The 20087-nt window shown below is 59.7% G+C and overlaps 1 protein-coding gene across 7 annotated transcripts in view; it reads right to left on the bottom strand.

The window, feature by feature from the left end:
* The window catches only part of TNRC18 (trinucleotide repeat containing 18), a 97634-nt gene that overhangs the window by 45268 nt on the left and 32279 nt on the right, over positions 1-20087 (bottom strand). For 5 of the 7 annotated variants that reach the window (XM_075527570.1, XM_075527564.1, XM_075527567.1 and 2 more), the window contains 9 exons: positions 19508-19663; positions 16854-16979; positions 14811-16460; positions 7865-7955; positions 7412-7617; positions 6882-7028; positions 6248-6438; positions 4795-5218; positions 2217-3206 (listed from right to left, as the gene is read on the bottom strand). In XM_075527570.1, the coding sequence (XP_075383685.1) occupies positions 2217-3206; positions 4795-5218; positions 6248-6438; positions 6882-7028; positions 7412-7617; positions 7865-7955; positions 14811-16460; positions 16854-16979; positions 19508-19663 (3981 nt within the window). The remainder of the gene's footprint in view (positions 1-2216; positions 3207-4794; positions 5219-6247; positions 6439-6881; positions 7029-7411; positions 7618-7864; positions 7956-14810; positions 16461-16853; positions 16980-19507; positions 19664-20087) is intronic. The other 2 variants (XM_075527566.1, XM_075527569.1) reach the window with 2 other exon arrangements.

The raw sequence follows: 20087 nt of genomic DNA, 5'->3' as shown, positions 1-20087 counted from the left end.
AGGGAGAGACAGAGAGAGAGGGAAGAGAGGGAGAGACAGAGAGAGAGGGAAGAGAGGGAGAGACAGAGAGAGGAGACAGAGGGAGAGACAGAGAGAGGAGACAGAGAGGGAGACGGTGTGTGTGTGTGTGTGTGTGTGTGTGTGTGTGTGTGTGTGTGGACTGCTTCAATTTCCTCCCTCGTGGGGGTTGGTGGGTTTGAAGCGCTGACCTTGTGGTTGACAGCAATGATAACACCTAACCCACAGGCGTCCCTATGTAGGGTCACTATGAATCGGACTCCACTGGAAGGCAGTGAGTGAAGAAAGAGGAGCAATCCCCATCCCCTTTAAGCTAACAAAAGCCCTGGCTCTGGTAGACTAGGTGGCATGTGCTCCCGGGGCAGTCCTTCAGGGTCGCTGTGAGTGGGAACGGAGGGGCCAGCAGTGGGCATACACGGAGACAGGACTGGGCGCTAGCTAAAAGCTGCCTGGCTGCCCCCTACTCAGGCACAGGGGTCTTCCGGGTGCCCACTGCCGAGAAGCTGAGCAGCTCTCCAGAGGGCCAGCCTGCTGAGGCTCTCTGCTGGCAGCCTGGAGCTGAACTGCCGCCTTTCCTTCAGCCGCTGATGCTTTTAATCACAGTGCCAGCAAGACTCTGGAAACCCCGTGGGCAGTGCTACTCCTGTGTGACAACGCCCACAACAAAAGAGCAAGGAACGTGTGCGACAGCGTAGGGATGGTACTCGATGCCCTTCTCCGCCGAGAAAACACTAAGCAAGTCCCTGAAAACCCATGGCCTCGAAGAAAAACCATGTGCATATACATATGTGTGTATACATATATACACACATATTGGGGGCAAAGTAAAATTCAAAATTGGTAAGGGTGGCAGTGACACACCATGGGAAACCCCATTCGCACCAGCCAGGTGTACGTGTGCACGGTGCTGCAGGACAGGGTGTTTCAAGTAAATGTCTTCCCCCCAAGGAAGTAAACAACAGTGTGGAGACACAGCACCGCTCACCACACTGCAACCCCACTCTTCAGGTTGAGGGGCAACTATGAAGAGGCACAACCCGGGAACGTTCTAGAAACACACACACCAGAGTATGAGCAAAGACATCGGTCATCTCTTACACAGGGCTGCCCGGGGGCCTCTGTGCTGGGTGACAATGAGGCTCTCCCTCCTGCTGAGAGCAGCCCCCTTTTGTTAAAAAAAAAAAAAGGATTGGGGGGTAAAATATAACTAACAAGATTCGTCATTTTAACCACGTGCAATGTGATTTGGTGACAAAACTACTTGCCATGTTATACAGCCATCGACACATCTTTGAAACAATGCTTGCAGGGCCATGTAATACGGCACCACAGGTACCAACCTGCTACCTGTCCATCTCCTGCTCAGGGACACTGGGGGCTACTGTCCATAAAGCCGCAGCCAACACTGGTGTCCATGCCATGTGGGTGAGGGCATGCTTCTGACTCTGTTGCCTACCAAGGAGCGGGACTGCTGGCTGAGAAGGACCCTGGATTCTTCTGAGGACCACCCCTAACTGAGCAGAGGAGGGCGACACAACCCCCGAGAAGAGCTGGGTGTGAACCGCCCACTCCATCTCCCTGGGGTCAGGATTTGCTTCTGCAAAAGAAGTAAGACCCAAGTCGGCCAACAAGAGCACATCCCAGCATCTCTGCCAGAAGAGGAGGGCCTTGAATAGCGAGCAGACTTCTGACAAGGCCTGTCCCCAGGACCAGCGACGCCGTCAGAAAGCTCTCCCTCGCCCTAACCCAGCCAGGGAACAGGCCTGCCTTGAAGGAGACCGGCAGAGAGGAGCAAGGAGGGGCTGAAGCAAGGGCAAGTCCCAGCGATTGGATGGGACTCCTGGGCCCAGCCACCCTGAAAACCCACACCCCCCCGGACTTTGGTACCACAAGGCAATTATCCGCCCAACCTTCTTCTAACCAGCTGACATGAGAATTTCCATCACCTGCAACCCCACCAAAAAAGACACTGCTGTCAATTCTAAGTCAGTGACCCTACAGGACAGAGCAGAACTGCCCCTGCAGGTTTCTGGGATGAACTCCTCGAATCAGTAAAAAGCCTCCTCTCTCACCCAAAGTGCAGCTGGTAGTTTGGAACCGCTGACCTTGTGGTTCACCGATGAAAAAGGCCCTGGTAGTGTAAAACACGCCAGCAATAGCATTCCCAGCCCTGAGGGGCACCGGCTGGGTATACTCACCTCCCACCTCCTGGCCCCTCTTCTCCAGCTCCAGTTCGGCGATCTCACTCAGCAGGGTGATGCCTTGCAGGAAGTTCTGCCCCAGGACCAGGTTCTGAGGGGTTCCCAGCTTCTCCAGTGGCTGGGTTCCAGCGACCAGGGGTGGCAGGGGTCTGGCCTGTGGTAGCTCTGCCGCCGCCGCCAGGGCATTCATGCCAGCCAATGGGTCCTCCAGGCTGGGCAGGAGCTGCTCAGAGTCCGGCTCCTCCAGGTAGCAGGAGCTGCCCGGCACGGGCACGGCCTCCGGGTCCTTGAGGCCCAGGCACTGCCCCTGCCCATCGGGAGCATCACAGTCAGGTAATTCCAGGCTGGGCTGGGGCTCCTTGGGAGTTGACGAGGCCAGGCCTTCCTCAGACTCTGCCTCCTCCATGGGCACATCGAGGGGCACTTCCACCGGCTCTTCCTTGGCCTCCACCAGGGTCTCAGGGGTCAGCTGCCCACCCAGATCTGGGGCAGCTATACAGGATTCTGTCCGACCTGGCGACTGGACTCGGGCTTCGACCCGCTCCCCAAAGTCAGGACACTCCGAGGGCTCTGCACAGCCCTGCCCCCCGGCACTCAGTGCCTGGGCCTCCCTCAGACCGGCTCCACAGCCCACAGCGGGGCTGACGGCCGGCACGGCCTCGGCGGCAGGCAGTGCCAGCGGTGACCCCAGTGAAGGCAGCTCCGAGGGGCTCTCATCCAGGTCTTCAACTTCTGCCTTTACCTCCCGCTCCACCAGCGTCTCCTCCTCCTCTGGAGGTCCTAGAAGCGGCTCGGGGATCTTGGAGGGGGGCAGGCGGATGGGCTTGTCTTCAGGCGAGAGTGCCAGGCGCTCAGGCCCATCAGCTGGGAGCGGCACGTCAGGGGCCAGGCCGTCGGCATCGGAGGCCGCCGTGGGCTGCAGCAGGAACGGGAAGGGCCTTCCATAGTGGGGCGGCAGGGTTTGGAATGGATATCTGGGTGGGATTTCTGCCAAGGAAATGGAGAGTCAGTGGGTGGCCAGCCAAGTCCAGGCCCCTCCTCTGGTCTTGTCCCTAGGGAGTCACACAGCACACCCACCCACCCCACTCTGCCTCACCAGCCTGCACTGGGGCAGAGAAGGTAAGGGCCACCAAAACTGCCACTATTTTGTCCCTAAGGACCTTGAGGTCTTGGAAAGGGCCAGGCATCCCTTGGTGGTCCCTCTCCTACCCCTGCACCTGGATCCAGTCATACCTGAAACCAGCACAGCTGGATCAGGAGGAAATATACTCAAGTAAAAGTCTACCAAGACCCAAGAGAGCCTCTTCCAGACAGGGCTGCCTCTAAGCCCACAGCCCAACCACACACACACACACACCCGCCCTGCCTCCACCATGAAAGTAGAATTGGGGCATCCAAGGGGTACACAGTACAACAAAGGGGGCAAGCTCCGTTCTGGGTGCTCTGTCAGACACACCCACCACCCCAGTGCTCAACATCAGAGAGAGGGAACCGGAGGGTCTCAGGGACAGTGCCCTGCTCAGCTGTGGCACCTCGTCCCCCAGAGAGGGGCAGTCACTGAACTAAGTTCACACACAGCATCAGGCAGCACCTGAACTCGAACCCAAGTCCACACCACATTCGAGCACAGCTTCAAATCATAATCACCACATCTACGGCCGTCATGTCGATTCCAACTCAGGGGAAGAAGATGGCCACAGGGAAGCTGGGACCCACCCAGACAAGGGGTTGGGCGACCCTAGAGAGCAGGGTGGAACTGCCCGCCTGCAGGTTTCCAAGGCTGTAACTCTGTGGGAGCAGGAAACCCCATCTGCCTCTCACAGAGACTGACATGAGAGATGGGAAACACCAACATTTTGGTTGGGCGGCCCAGTGCTTAGCCCTCTGTGCCACCAAGGCTCCTTCCAAAAACCGTCAGGAAGGAAAAAAACACAAGCTCTGTCCCCCATCAGTCACCTGCCTGACAAGCCCTGAGACAGAAAGTAGGAGGAGAGGGAGCGTGTATGCAGAGAAAGCACGAGGGCATAGCATCTCTGCTGCTACGATCCACAACGCAGCACCTACTGTGTGCAGGAGAGGTCCCTGGGGAGTGCACATAGTTCATGCACCTGAAAAGTAGAGGAAGCAAGTCCAGGCTACTCGCAAAAGCTCAGTCATGGAACCCAGGGCTGCTCAGATCTGACACAGGCAGGCGGCCCACGTCTGCAGCAGCTGGTCCTTCAAGGGTTAATTAAGCTCAGAACAGCCATCCCAAAAGGGTCCTAGGACCACGCCCCGTGTCTGGACAACACCACAGAGGAAGCGAAACTAGGGGAAAGACTCAGGTAGGCCTGGTTTGAGCACCTGGACCCAGCCGTGCCTGACACTGGGGACTGGAGAGCCTCGCTGTGCACTCCTGGGCCCGTTCCAGAGCCTGGCATGGCGGGAGCTTGGGAGCTATGACTAACAGATCGAAGGCCTGAGCCGCCGGGGGTCATTTTCACCGGTTTCACCCCAGGCTGCCCGGAGCCAGCCGAGGCAGCTGCAGACCCAGAGTCCCGGCCAGAAGCAGGGAGAGGTGGGGGGCACCGCTCACCGGAGAACAAGGCCCGGAAGGGGCTGGGGGCTTCCTTCTCCAGCTCTAAGTCCTTCTTCTCCACGACGTTCTCAGGTGCCTCCTCCTTGCGGGTGATGCCAGGGGCGGGCGGTGGGGAGGCTGGCGGCGGGCTGCTGGGGTGGGAGCTAGGCGTGGCGGGGTAGGCATAGCTAGGCGGCTTGGACACATCCTCCAGCTTCTGGATGACCTTGGCCTTCAGGGCTGCCACAGGGGAGGCGTGAGGAGACAGGGGTGGTGGCGGACTCAGGGTCTTGCCGTAGGAGCCCGTGGGGCCGGCGGTCTTCCTCGGCAGCAGCCCGGGGCCGGCCGTGGCCAGGCCGGCTTTGCCTGCGGCCTCCAGGCCCCTCCTGCCCACCTTCTCCTCCATCTCTGCGCGGTGTTCCTGAGCCTTCAGCCGCTCCTGCTGGGGAGGGGCCGGCAGCAGGGTCAGTGGGGTAGGGCCGGGGGCACTGCCCGTCCCAGGGCCCCGTAGCAGCTCAGGTGGAATCCAGACTCCAGCCTGCCTGGACATTCCGGAGTGGAGGGCGTGTAACAGGCACTGGGTTCCACAGGGAACACCAGCAGAAAGGCAGCTGCAGGGATAGCCACCAGGGAAGCTGGGACCCTCCCAGGGGCTGGGTGGAGGCAGGGACACCTCTAAGTGTCACAACCTTTGAGGCACTTGCTCCTCAGGTCCCAATCTCCGTGCCTGATCACCATGAGCTCTCAAAATTCCCTCCTCTGCACCCCTACTGTGCTCTTGGGATCCCGCCAGTGTCCCAGCAAGAGAGCATCACCCCTTAGGCTAACCACCCCCAGAAAACAGCCCCAAGCCGGCGCAGCTCTCTCACTACATGGAGCCCATTCCGACTCCAAGGACCCTATAGGACAGGGTGGAACTGCCCCACTCTTTACGGGGAGTAGCAAGCAAGCCCCATCTTTTCTCCCAAGGTGCGGCCCGTGGTTTCAAACTCCCAGCCTTGAGGTGAGCAGCCCAATGCGTAACCAGTAGGCCAAGAGAAAATCTCCAGAGCAGAGATGTTAAGCCCTTTTTGAGGCCACGGCAGAACTGAGGCCCAAACTCGGGAGGCGCTGGCCCCTGGTGCTGTGCTCTCTGGGTGCTGCAGGAGAATTAAGGACTTGCAAGAGCTTGGCCACACTCTGAGGACCCTGCAGGCAGGTGCCCCATCTCACCAGAGGGGCAGGCCACTCAAGACCTCCCATGCTGCTCTGAGACCATGCAGAGAGGAGGGGGATGGAGTCAGCAGATGGAGCCTCAGCTCCGTGCACAAGCTTGCCGCTCCGGCCTCAGTCTCCCCAAGGAACCTCTACACGTGGTGTCCCAGCTGCTCAGCTGCCGCCGCCTCTGGAAGCCCTCCCAGGTCCCTTGTCATTACCCCCCCCCTCCGCAAAGTCCGTAGCTGCGTGCAGGAGCCGTTGGGAGCCCACTCACCACCAGCTGGGCGCTCCTCTGCAGCTCCAGGGCCTGGGCCGCCTGCTGCTGCAGGTAGAGGAGCTCCTGCTGGCGCAGGAGGTGCTGCTGGGAGAAGATCTGCAGCTGCTGTGCGTGGTGCAGGGGGCTGCGGCCCGCGGAGTACAGCGCCGGCCAGAGCGGGGGCCCGGCCGCCCGCTCCATCAGCTCCGCTGCAAGGAGACAGGGCATCAGGCCACCCCACTTCACTGCAGAGCCGCCAGGCCCCCCCACCCTCAGGGGGAAGTGGGGACATACCTTAGGCCCTATCAGGAACCAATCCTAGGGACAACAGAGGACGGGCCTGTCCCAAGGCCTACCAGGAGCTAACTCACAGCCTCCAGCCTCACAGCCTCCAAGCTCCCCCCATCCTCACCCCACCGCTGCAGTCTATAGGCCGGGCCCCTTGAGGGGCAGCCTCCAAGGACAGGGAGAAGTCCCCGAGCTCCCAGCCGCCCATCCAACTTGTTTCTTCTCTGGGACGACCTCAGTGGCTTCCTAACTCAGGTCAACCTCCTCCAACCCAGGTCTGCCCACCAACCCAATCCTGCCAGGACCCACCCCCCACCCCACCCCCCAGGACAGCTCCTGGCCACCTCCCCCGACGCCCACTCACCAAAGTGAGGCAGGTGGTCACTGGGTATAACCACCAACTGGCCCGACTGGGGGTCCCTGACAAACTGGTAGGCAGAAGGCAGGGAGCCCCCCAGGCCTGGCGGAAAGGCGGGTGCCATGCCCTGGTGCAGAGATGGGGGGCCCAGGCCTAGGAGAGGGGCACAGGCCATGTCAGGGCTGGAGGCTGGGCCACCACTGCCCGCCCAGCCTGCAGCAGCCCTAGGCCCCATGCAAGGAGCCGAGGGGCACGAAGGGGTGCTGGCCAGGAACAGCTCAGATACAGCCCCTACAGTGAGCACAGCACTGAACACCCCTCCCCACAAGCCAGTTCTAGAATTGACCTGAGAGGAGCAAAGCTTTGCAGAGGGGCATTTGCCAGGCCTCTGAGAACCATGCAGGAGGGCGGCTCTCCCAGCTCACAGCAGTCTGTATCCACCAGGGGGGGGTCAAGGGCCCACACTGCTCCCCGAAGGAGAGTTTCCTCCACCCCACTCATGATAGGGGTACACGGACCCACCCCACCCCACTCACCGTAGGGATGCCCAGCAAGCCACATGGAGGTGCTGCCCGAGCGGGGCAACCAGGGGTGGGTGGCCAGGTGGGCTGCGGGGTCGGCAGACCAGCGGCCGGAGCCCGAGAGCGCAGGACCCCCGGTTACCATGAGGTTGGGGTTCAGGCCGTTGGCTGCACAGCTGGTGGGGTGCAGACGGGCCAGGTCAGCCAGCTCCTTGCTTTCTCTGCAAGAGGTGGCCAGGGTATCAGGCACACAGTGGATGCCCAGCCAAGGGGTGGGGTGGGGCCTGTGGGGTGTGACCTCAGGGATAGGGGAGCTGCCTCGTCACCCTTGCCCAGCACCCCCATCAGGCTGTCAGAGTGCAGGCGGGCACGTCTCCCCAGGGCACAGCCGGTCCCCCGCTAAGTCCCTCCTGGACCTTCAGGGCACATGAGAGGGGTAAGGAAGAAGAGCCTCTCTCCCAGGCTTACCGGAGCAGCTTGTCCTGGTCCCGGTCCAACAGCCGCTCCTCCCGGTGCTGGCTGCGCTCGTCCACACAGCCCTCCTCCGAGCGCCCATGCCCTGAGCAGGGAAGCAGGCGGGCTGTTAGCCCCTGAGCTGGCCCGGTCTGCCAACCCCAGGTGCTGAGCCCCACCATCCTGCTGACCTCTCCCCTCAGCCAACCCCTCCAGCCCCCATGTTGGCCCAGAACCCTCCACTCTACCATCACCTCCAGCCAGTCAGCGGCCACAGTCACCCCAAACCTGGCTGGCCACCACCCTACAGACCCAGGCCACTGCTGTCAAGGGACAGATGTCCATGACTGTCATCGAAGCTGGGTGTTCCCGTCAGTCACTCCTATGTGACAGAGCCTCTCCCTCCAACCCCACCCCCTCAGTGCAGGGCCACCACCTTCTACAGAGCAGCTTTGGGGACACAGTGGCTGAGCATCTGGGGTGCTCACAGCGGTGTCTGCCTTTGCTCGCCCATGGTCATCACTGGGTAGGGGGGACCCATTCCTCACACCAGGCTCCCAGACAGGGAAACCGAGGCACACTTACTCCAACCCTACAATTCACAAGAGCCACACACACACTCCAGACCCCATAGAGTCCACAGGGTCCCCACACCCCGTGTCACAGGGCAGGATCTGGAAGTCCAGGGCTCAACGTCTGTGTGTAGAAGAGTTCCCAGCAACCCCACCCCGCCCCCAGCACAAGCCCCCCACTGTCCCTGGGGGACAGCCAGCCTGTCCAGTGTCACGCACTTTACATCCTGGCCAAGCAGCCGAGGCTCGGCTGAGGTCTGGTTGCCATGGAAACCCCCTCTGATGCATCTCAGCAGAGAGGAAGAATGCTGGGGGGCGGTGGGAGCAAGGCAGCAACCGGGTACCCTCCACCCCCTACCAAGCACTCACCCCTGTGGTCTCAGGAGCTGGGGACACCACCACCCGGCCCACCCCAGACCCAGGTGGAATAGATCGTCCTTGACTGGCACTAAATGGGGAACCCAGCGAGCTGACAGTCCCAAAGGCTCCCCCACAGAATCCCCTCACAAGCCAGCATCAGGTGCTCCCCCGAAAAAAATCAGCCACTGCAAACACACCACGGGTGCCGCCGTTCAAGACAGCTCAAGGGTGGAGCCCAGCAGAGGGAGCCGGGTCGGCCTGCTCACAGGAGGACACGCTGCGGCCCAGCCCACCGTACGCCGTGAGACCACGACACCGAGTGGAGGAAAACCAAAAGCCAAACTCGCTGCCACGGAGCCAGGCTGCCGCTCGGAGTCCTATCCTGCTGGGTTTCCAAGACGGATCTCCTGATGGTAGAGAGCCCCGTCTTACCGCCTGTGGAACAGCTGGCGGCCCTGGCAAGCTGCTGACCTATGAATCACAGCCCAACTCCTAAAACCCCTCCAGGCTCCTGGGGTGGGGGGTTAAGTCAGACCGAAAGAATGCTGCAGGAAACATCCCAACGGAAAAGTAGTGCAGAGCAGGTGCGGTCTAAGTAACACCTGGAACAGGAAAGGCATGCAGGGCCCAGGACGGTGGTTCTCAGTCGGGCTGCCAGGAAGGGGGCCTGGGAGTGACAAATCACCAGACCGGGAGTGGGGGTAGGGGGTGAAAAAATTTAGAAGCAGACAGGGGTGCCAATTGCCTGAGTAACCCTAGTGGTGTGGTGGGTCTGTGTTGGGCGGGTCACCACAAGGACAGTGGTTTGACCTGTTGGAGAAGGCTGAAGTTTCCTACTCCTATACAGAGTTCAGAAGGCAGATCTACCCTGTCCAACAGGGCCGCCGTTGGCCGGCATCCACTCGACAGCAGTGCATTTGGCAAAAACAAGTTGCCTCAGGCCATGCCCGATTGACTGCCACTAACCCAGCTACTTAGAAAGGGGGACGCCCTGGCAACTGCTGTTGGAGGTGTTGCTGCCAGTCAGCTTTCCTGAAAAAGACTATGGCTGACAAGGGTAGGAACCACCCGCTAGGCTGGGGTAAGACCCCCCCCACAGCCAACACCTCAGATGGTTGGAGTCCGAGTTCTTCCCGCTCCCCACAAGACCCTCTGTGTGGGGCTGGGGTGCTCAGCGACAACATGACTACTTAACGGGGTATTTTGCTTTGTCACAAGGAAAAGGAATTTTCCCCTCCCCACCTCCTGACCTCTCAACCACCAACACCCACAGAGAAATACCTGGATTATCCCAACCCAAATCTAGTGCCTGACGTGCGCTCGCACACACAGACACCTCATTCGCTCACACACACAACCCCAGGGAGATACACACACACACACACACACACACACACGCCCCCAGGGACAGTCACAAACACACCCCTCTCACTAGCTCAGACATATGACCCCAGGGAAACACACACACACACACACCTCTCACTGGCTCAGACATGTGACACCAAGGAGCAAGGCACACACGCGTGCACACACACACACACACACCTCTCTCACTGGCTCAGACATGTGGCCCCAGGGAGCCAGGTCCTGCCTCAGTAAGCAGAGACAAGCTGTCACATCAACTGCACATGGCACTGCAGCCACAGCCCACAGTCCTGTGCCAGAAGCAGGGTGAATGTGCCCCCTTCACAGCCAGGGTCTGCTACTGCTCTTCCCATCCAGAACAAGGAGACCCTCACGTGAGCCCCCCCAACCCGCCCCTGCATTCAGCACACATCCTATGACAAGCCTCCCACACTCTATCCCTGCTGGACAAATGGAATCCTGACACAGGCCTCCCCTCCTGGCTCCAGATCCAGAGACACCCCCCCCAAGGATGCTCCCCGGAAACAAGAATATCTGCTTTCACTGGGACAGTGCCCACAAGGCTCCCAAGAGACCCGGAAGACTGGGACTGGGGAGAAGGAACAATGAGGAGCGGGACCTCGATTGCCAAGTGCATCTCAGGGGACCACCAGGCACAAAGCAGGTGTGAAATATCACAGGAGAGAGATGGCCCAGTCCCTGGAGTCCACCCCGCTCCAGGGGAGGAAGCAACGGCATTAGAAAGACAGACTCAGGGGTGGGGGTTTGGCTGGGAAGGGACAAAGGAGTGTCCCTTCACTGCAGACCAGGTGATGTGCACCTGGAGACGGTTCTGTGCACAGGTAAGGCCTTAGAGGGGCCGAGAAGGGGCTGAAGACAGGGGTCCAGGCCTAAGCCCATGGCCAAGGGGGTGAGCTGGGGTCTGGCCATGGGAGAAAACACGCAGAGAGATTATTGAGACATCCCCCTCCCTGAACACCCAAAACCCAAAATTCTGCCTTCTCAGATCAGCACCCCAAGTCTACTCACCGCACCCCACAGCAAACAGAGCACAGCCCGAGCAGAAGGGTGGGGCCCAGTCTGCTAATGCAAGCGACCAAAAGCGCCAACAAAAACACGACGATCCAATGGCGGCGGCCACTGGATGAAGGGTTCCTCGGGGCCTGGCAGGGGAGGTTGGGGCCACGGGGCTTCTCACAATGAACACAAGGAGGAAGAAAAAGGGCTACAACTGACTGCCGACGACTGTTCGACTCCCCTCGAGGAGACTGGGCTGTTGGGTCATTCGTGAAATGTGAGTTACATGGGAAGAGAACTGTTACATGCGAAGAGAACAAACCCCACATGGAAGAAGCACTCCAGCCTGTACGATCACGAGGCGTTGAAGGGATCAGGTATCAGGCATCATCAGAACAAAAAATCATTATCATTGTGTATGAGAGGGAGTGCAGATTGGGGACCCAAATCCCATCTGTAGACAACTGGACATCCCTTACAGAAGGGTCTCAGGAAGGAGACAAGCCAGTCTGAGTGCAGTGTAGCAACGATAAAACATACAACCTTCCTCTAGTTCCTAAATGCTTCCTCCCACCACCACCCCCACTATTATGATCCCAATTCTACCTTACAAATATGGCTAGATCAGAGGATGTACACTGATAGAGATAGGAACTGGAAACCCATGGAATCCAGGACAGAGGATCCCTTCAGGACCAGTGCTGAGAGTGGCGATACCGGGAAGGTGAAAGGAGGAAAGGGTGGAAAGGGGGAACTAGTTACAAGGATCTACATATAACCTCCTCCCTGAGGAATGGGCAACAGAAAAGTGGGTGAAGGCAGTGGCTAAGATATGACTAAATTAAAAATATGTATGACAAAATAATAATTTCTAAATTATCAAGGGTTAATAAGGGAGGGGCGAGCGTGGAGGGAGGGGAAAAATGAGCTGATACCAAGGGCTCAAGCAGAATGCAAATGTTTCAAGAATGATGATGATAACAAATGTACAAATGTGCTTGACACAATGGATGGATGTATAGATTGTGATAAGAGTTGTACGAGTCCCCAATAAAATGATTGAAAGAAAGAAAACGGTTGGGGGAATCAAAAAAGAGCCAGGAATCCAAATTCCCAAGAGGAATCCACAGCTCCCGTTTGGGGGGATAAGAAGCAGGGCCAGCAACGTCCTGAAAAATACTGACGAGTCAGCTTCAGCATCAGGCTGATAACCAATAGGTCAGCGCTTCGAGCCCACACCAGCCCCTGAGGCTGATAACCAAGAGGTCAGACACCCCTACCGGCCATCCTACTTAGTCCTATAGGGTCGTTAGGAGTCTGAATCAGCCTGTCTCCAAGTGAGTAGCTGACCGCACAGCGTGGTACGTTACAGAGTTGGGGACAACAGGAAGAAAGATGGGCTGTCTACTCCCGTCAAGATTGATAGTCACCAGGATTACCTTCTCCTCATCTGGCCCGAGACTATGGAACTGTGGGACAGAGTGGAAGGTGGGACAGCATCCTGGCCCAGGGGGACAAAGGCCAAGGAACCACGTGATTGAGAGGCCAACAACCAGAGGGAGACTAGGCTGCTGGCTGAGACCAATGACTATACACACTTGCTGTTTGCTGATCCTGACTTGTGGCAACCTATTAACTCCCCTAATAAGCCCCATTCATTGTCGGGGGGGAAAGGGAGACCCTCCCAGTCTCAGAAACCCACAGGGAGGCTCTGTCCTGCCATAGGCTCATCAGACTCGATGGATGTGCATTCACCTTTTGGCTTGAGCCACTGGGGGCTTCCATTTCCACCAAGGCTGCAACTAAACCAATTCCGAGGACCGTGAATGCGACCCAGCTGACCATGTGTAAAACCGCCGATGATCTACTATGTCAAGACCCCTAAGAGCTTGCTGTTCTTAGAGCTTAGCTGCCACCAAGGTTACCCCAGATCCTGGTGACCCCCATGCACAACAGGACTGGACCACTGTGATCCGTGGGGTTCCCCGTGGACTGATTTTCAGAAGCAGAACACCAGGCCTTCCTTTCTAGCCGTCTTGGCCCAGGAGTGACGCTGAAAGCTGTGTGGCATCACAGCCAACAAGCCTCGGATGATGGGCGGTGGCAGCCGACTATAACAGTCATTGGCCAGGGTTCCGAACACCAGGTCTTCTGCGTGGACATGGGATTGCTACCGGGGAGCAATCCCTGGGCCTTCTGGGAATATCAGAGGAGGACAACAGGAAAAACACCAGAGCCGTTTCTGCTCACTCGCTCACTCACTCACTCACTCCACGGGTATCATGTGCAGGGAAGCGCGGGTTTGGAAATAGCGAAGATGTGGTCTCCTCCTTCAGGGATTTGAAAACCTCCGGCTTCATGCTCACCTACTCCTAGAAACCTATTCTTGGAAAATGACTCAAGAGTTAGGAACTTGCAAGGGCCCCAAACACGCAAGGCAAACACTGAGCACAGCGCATCAGGAGGAGAACCAACAGGCCCACCGACATGAGCTCCAGGATGGGACACACGCCCCACGGAACGCTAAGGGCGACCGACAAACTGCACTTTCTCTGAAAAGTCTGCAACATCTAGAAACCCCCCCCCCTTCTAGAAGTGCAAGACAGGCCAAGACCACACGTGTGCGCACACCCATGCTGAGCTCTGCAAATTGGGAGGGCGGCCTATGGACAACACATTCCGGAAAGATCTATGTGGGCACACATTCGGGGTGCTACCTGGCTGCGTCCCCGATGGGTTTCCAACATCCACACTTCCTCTGCGCATAATGCAAGTAGCAAAAGACCTGAGGCAGCAGCCCACCCGTGAGCCAGAGGACCCGGGAAATTGGGGAGATGAGACTAAGGGTAAGAAAGGGGGGGATACGGAGGACCAGGAGAAGGTCAGAAATCAAAAGCAACGGGAAGCTGAGAAATGGGAAGTACAGGACAAGAAGGGCAAGGCATTTCAAGCAAGGGGGGTTAACCTGCTCGAAGAACCTCACACAGAAAAGTAGTGACCAAAAAGTGAGAACTGCAAAACAGAATGTAAAACTCTTACAGAATCCCACGCTCTGGAGCAACTGAGGCTGGATGAACATCCTCAAAGGGAAGGCCCCGCCATCATCTTTAAGGCTTAAACCGGATAATTTTCTTTAGTCATGTTATTGGCGGCTCGCACAACTTTTATCACAATCCATACATACACAAAAATTATCAGTGGGGGGTGAGGAGCTGATAAGAAAACGTTGAGAATGATGATGACAGCAAATGTATAAATATGACTGACCCAATGGATGGATGGATGGATTATACTGAGTTGTATGAGCCCCCAATAATTTTTTTAAGCTTAAACCATAGCACCCCCTAAAGTGCGAAGGATGTCTGCCTGAGTGTTGTGCTCATTTTAAGACCAGTCTGGATGACATCAAAGAGACTAGCTACACCTGGCAGAGGGGTGGGGGTTGTGAATTTCCTTTCCTGGGGGAGGAAAGCGCTTGGAAAAGGCAGGTGACAATGGTTGCCCGGACCTGGAAAGCCCACACATGTCCACCTCGTGGCAGACTCAGAAACTGTGAACTGGTGTATGCTCACGTTCAGCATGCTATGCAGTTCCACACAAGAAAACCGGAACGTTCCCAGTAGAGGTGGGGTGGACTCAGATCTTACCTTTGACGTTGCTAAGAGACAGGGACCGCTCCTGGTCCCCCAGGCCGGGCCCTAGCCGTCCACTCCCTCCGCTGTCCTTCTGCCGGGCCACAGCCACAGCGATGCCCACGGGTGGGTGTCGCACCTCCGCCTCACCCTGGGCACCTGAGCCCTCGCGTCCGAATGCCTTGGCGCTCTCGGGCCTCTCTGGGTCCCGCTTCAGCTGCCGCCCACCGCCCGCGGAGCCTCCGGGGTGCTGGAGGCGGCCCTGGGCACGCGGGGCTCCACCCGTGGAGGCGGCTGGCTCGGGTTTCATGGTGCCCAGGCCTCCGAAGGGGCTCTTCTTGCCGCAGCCGCCAGGGCGCACGGCCACGGCCTCTCGGGGGAAGCTGCCGCTGTACTTGATGAGGCTCTGCATGGCCGAGGCCTCGCCCGGCCCGTGGGCCGCGGGGTGCAGGTCGGCGCCAGGGCGCCCGCAGGCTCCGGCTCGGGGCAGCGTCGCCCCAGGGTCCAGGTAGGCCTTCTTGGAGGCGGCGGCCTCCTCCTCCGCGCGGCTGGCCTGGTGGTGCTGCGCGGCCAGCACGGCCATCTGCGTGGTGGCGAAGTGGCCCAGCTCGAAGGGCTTCCATTTGTGCTCAGGGGCGGGGACCGGCGCGGGTGGCGGCGGAGGCGGAGGGCGGCCGGGCTCCAGGCCGAAGAGTTTGGCGGCCTGCTGGGCGGCGCCGGCGGGGACGCGCGGGGCGCGCTCGCAGGCGCGGGGCTCGGCCTCGGGCTTGAGCAGCTCTTTGGCCGGGAGGTAGGCGCGCGGGTCCGGGGAGGCGCGCGCGGGGCGGACGGGCGGCTGCTCGGTGGGCGGCGGCCGCTTCAGCGAGCGGATCACTGAGTTCTTCTCGCGCAGCACCTCGGGGCGCTCGGCCAGCGGCCGCGGGGAGCCGGGTGGGTGCTGCAGGACCCCGGGCCGGCCGGCCTCGCGCTCCCGGGCCCGCGCATCGCGCGCCTGGGACGCGATCTGGATGGGCCCCGGGCGCTCGTCGCACGCCTCCACGGAAGGCACGAAGGTGGGCGCCACGACGCGGTGCTCGCGGCCCGGCTCCCGCGCTGCGGGGAAGATGGTGTAGACCCCCATGTGTCCGGGCTGCGGGGGCGGCGGGAAGGCGCCGGCGGGGGCGGGCGGGGGCTTGGCCGGCGGGAGCGGCGAGGGGCACGGGCACGGGCGCGACAGCAGGGCCTCTGCGCGCCGCAGCCGCGCGCCCTCGTCCTGGCGCACCGCCTCCTTGGTGCTCAGCTCGCCCGCGCCGTTGCACAGGCCCGGGGGCAGCGAGCCCTTGCCCTTGGCCTCGGCGTGGGCCCGCGGAGGGCCCGGCTCGGCCAGGAACGGCGACAGGCGCTCGGGAAGGCGCGGGGGCCCGCGGTCCGGACGGCTGTCGGCCCGGGCCTCTTGGGTCAGATCCACGACGCTGCGCAGCCCTGCCGCTGCAGCCTCCTCCCGGGCCCGGGGGTCCTTCTTGCCGAACAGTGGGGGCGGCTCTCCGCCGCGGCCCGTCCGCTCCTTGATGGCCCCTTCCCGAGACGATGAGGACGAACTTTTGTGGAGGCCACCTGGGGTCCTGGAGGAGGGCGTGTGGGGGTGCAGGGTGCCGGGTGCCCCGGGAGCGGGCAGGTAGAAGCCGTCTGTGGAGGGGAGCACAGCGTGAGCCAGGGCGGAAGGGGGCAACACTGCCCCGAGGGGGAAGCACAGACTCTGGAAATGGGGTGGCCTTAACCTCCTGGGGCCTCTCTGAACCTCAGTTTGCCCTCCTGTCAAATGGGAAGAGGCGCTGCTTGTGTCTAGTACTTAATGCTCAGAGAGCCTAAAATGGGGGTCCCTTCGAATCTGAGGCTTTTGCAAAGCAGAGCAGGGATGCATGCTGTCTGAAATACCCATCTCTCTCTCTCTCTCTCTCTCTCTCTCTCTCTCTCTCTCTCTCTCTCTCTCACACACACACACACACACACACACACACACAAAGACAGTTCCACAACCACAACCCTCTTCTTGGGGCCCCAGTTTCACCCACTCCTGACCTTTCTGGGTATCGAAAATGCTGGGCTGGCCCAGCTGGCTTAGGAGGGGGCTCCCGCTGCTGGGAGGCTCCAGGTGGTTCAGGTGGAGGTAGGATGGGTACAGCCCGCTGGGCAGATGGGAGAAGCCTGCAAGAGAAAAGAGCAAGGTGGGTCAGGAGGCAGTCTCAGCCCTTTCTGTTCTTTAGAAACAGGACTCTGGGCTCTCGGCGGCCTCTAGGCAGGAGGATTCTGGGACTGATGGCCAGCTCCTGCCCAGCCAGCACCCCAAGACTCCCTATGCCCAGGCAGCTGCTTGGGTTCCACAGGGAGAGGGGCCCGTGGCTCCAACCAAGAGGAAAATACAATAGCACTTCTGGCACTTCGGGCGACAGCGTCCCCTTTCACAGATGAGAACGCCGAGGCCAACTTACCCCCAGTCACACAACAAGGAAGGCTGGTTTCTAACCAGGGTCCCTAGACTGCCGTGCCTAGCTACGTGGTGGTTCTGCCTGCCCCAGTGTGACCCTGCCCAGATCCCTAGTGAGGAACGCTGTACCTCCCCCTGCTGGGTCTCCCTAGGTGGAATTCAAAACCCTACCAGGAGGCCCAGTGACAGCAATGTCAGCAGTTCCAAACTACCTACCACTGCAGGAGAGAAAGATGGGGCTTTCTGCTCCCCCAAAAAAGATGTACAGCCTCAGAAACTCAGAGGCAGTTCTCTGCCCTATGAATCAGAATCAACTGGATCGTGAGTGAGTTTGAACCCTAACTGTAAGGAGCCCTGGTGGGGCTGTGGGTCAGGTTTTGGGTTGTTCATCACAAGGTCAATGGTTCAAACCCACCAGCCACCCCACAGGCGATGAGGCTGTCAGCTCCCGTAAAGATTGACAGTCTCAGGAATCCAGTGGGGTTGCTAGGGGGCTATGTGTTGAACTGGCTGTCTGGCAGGGGGGTGGGTTTGCTCAGTTGGGTTTTGTCTTCGTTTTGCTTGTTTGTTGTTTCTTTGTTAACGCAAACTGTAGCAGCCAAAGCGCTCAGCTGCTGGCCAAAAGTTGGGTGGTTCAAACTCAAATATTCCCAGGAAGAGATGTGGCAACCTGCTTCCGAGAAAGGGCAGCCTGGGAAAATCCCACAGGGTCGGTTCTTTCTGCTCGGCCCTCCTGGGTCCCCAAGTCAGAGCTGACACAACAGCACTGGGTTTTAACCCTGCCCCAGAAAAGTGGCCACAAAGAAGGACACAAAGGGTCTAAGGGGACACACAGGACCAGGAAGTCAGACAAGGGTGTCCCGTGGAAGGTAAGTGGGTGCTGGGGTGCGGAGGCACTAAGGAAGTGCCTTGTACTATGTAGGAGCCTCGGGTCTATAAGGGCTCCTAGAGACCACTAAGAACCTTGAGTCTCCCGAGCCCCCTGTCACACCCTCCCTGGGCCTGCATTCCCCCGCTCCTGCCGCTGGCAACAATAACAGCACCAGCGCGTCGAGTAGTGGGAAGCCAGTCCGCCCCTAGCCTCGGCTCTCCTGAGGCTTGCTGGGGTTGAAGGGTCGGGCAGCATGGCTGGCATGGGTCAGCTCGATGGCTGGAGCGAGGGTGACGAGTCAGGATGTGGGCAGAAGGGAAGCTGTCTCGAGCTAGAGAGCAGCAGCTGATGAGGGCAACAGGGAACGGAGCCTCAGCCCAGGGGCCCGCCTTGGTGGCCACATCTATCCAGTGGAGTTTGACTTAGGTGGCGGGGCTAGAGTCCCTGCTCCTTCCAGGATGAATGCCTCAGCCCCGCCCACCACACAGGAGGATGCTGAGAGCTCTGGACAGACCCCAAACCAGACTCCCTGCTGTCAGGTCCATCCTGACCCACAGTGACCCCCATAGGACCAGCAGAACGGCCTCTGTGAGTTCCCAGGGCTGTCCTTATTTATGGGACCAGACAGCCTCATCTTTCTCTGGCAGAGCGACTGATGGGGTTCAAACCATGGTCCATGTGGTTAGCAGCCCAGGCAGAACCCACTACACTACCAAGGCTCCGTAAAACAGATCCATGGAACACACCAAGGCCCAGAAAGGCTGTGAACCAGGGTGGGTGCACCCTCCAAGACCCAGGAGCACACCCAGGCAACCTAGGAGACAAAAGTGAGCACCCAACACCTGCTGAAGCCACGATGGGGGGCAGGGGTCAAGGTGATCCCTGTGCTGACAGGAAACGGAGGCTCCAAGAGATCCCCACCCCTCCTCGCCCTCCACTGGGAACAGCATCGTAGAAGCGCAGCTCAGGGCCTGCCGGAGACAGCCAACAGTGACAGGACCACCGCTCTCTTGGGCATCAGACATCCCCTGAGTCCTTGGTACAAGCAAGGGGGGTGGGAAGCCTCCCAGTGGGCTGGACCTGTGAGCTCAGCCCTGAGGGATGAAAACGGGGTGGACAGGTTGGGGTGGGGGCTGCAAGTCACAGAAGCAGTTTGTGCCAAGGTCCTGTGGCAGGAGCAAGCAGTGTAGGTCTCTGGGACTAGTCAAGAGGCAGACCCAGCCACAGAACCCAGACGATGCAGGGCTAGTACCAGGAAGAGCCCCAGTGGCGGCACCTAAACTGGTATAAGGTGACCCTGGAGGGGCATAGGTGTTTGCTCGCAGGTGCTGTCGGGGCAGCGCCCCGCCTGGCCCACCCACCTGGCCCACTCCTTACCTTCGTGGGCGTGGGCGGCCCACAGCTGCACCATGGGCAGGTTGCTGGGGGTGGGGGAGCGGAAGGAGAGGTCAGAGGGCAGAGGGCAGGGGCTACCATGGGCTGAGGCCGAGGGCCCCATGCCGCCGGCCACAAAGCTGCCCAGGAAGGCCTCGCCTGTAAAGAGAAGGGCGCCCATCAGGCAGCTGAAGAGCAGCCACCCGTCCTGCCCACCGCCCCAGAGCCCTGCCTCTCCCCCCGCCCAGCAACTGGCCTATGGCCACTCTGCCATACCCAGGCTGGACAGCACAGGTGAGACTGAGGGTGGCCAGAGGAAAGCCAGAGCGCAGGGCCCCTGGCTCCCTCTACACCAACACCCCTACACATAGTTCCACAAACCCAGATGGGGAGTACCGTTTCCTCCACTGTTCATGGAAATTCAAGGCTCAGTGGGGGAGGGGGCCTCCAGGGGCCACACAGGGCAAGCCTGGACACATGGCTGGTGAACAGCACCCAGGGCTAGACCAGGAAGGAGTTTGCCCATTGAGTCAGCAAGTGAAGGGGTGCTGGGGGTGGGGGGGTCAGGGTGTTCATAGTCTGC

Source organism: Tenrec ecaudatus, chromosome 12 (assembly GCF_050624435.1).
Source record: "Tenrec ecaudatus isolate mTenEca1 chromosome 12, mTenEca1.hap1, whole genome shotgun sequence".
In the NCBI taxonomy this organism is placed as follows: Eukaryota; Metazoa; Chordata; class Mammalia; order Afrosoricida; family Tenrecidae; genus Tenrec; species Tenrec ecaudatus.
The sequence above is the reverse complement of the archived record's forward strand: the minus strand, read 5'-3'. Positions and strand labels throughout refer to the sequence as shown.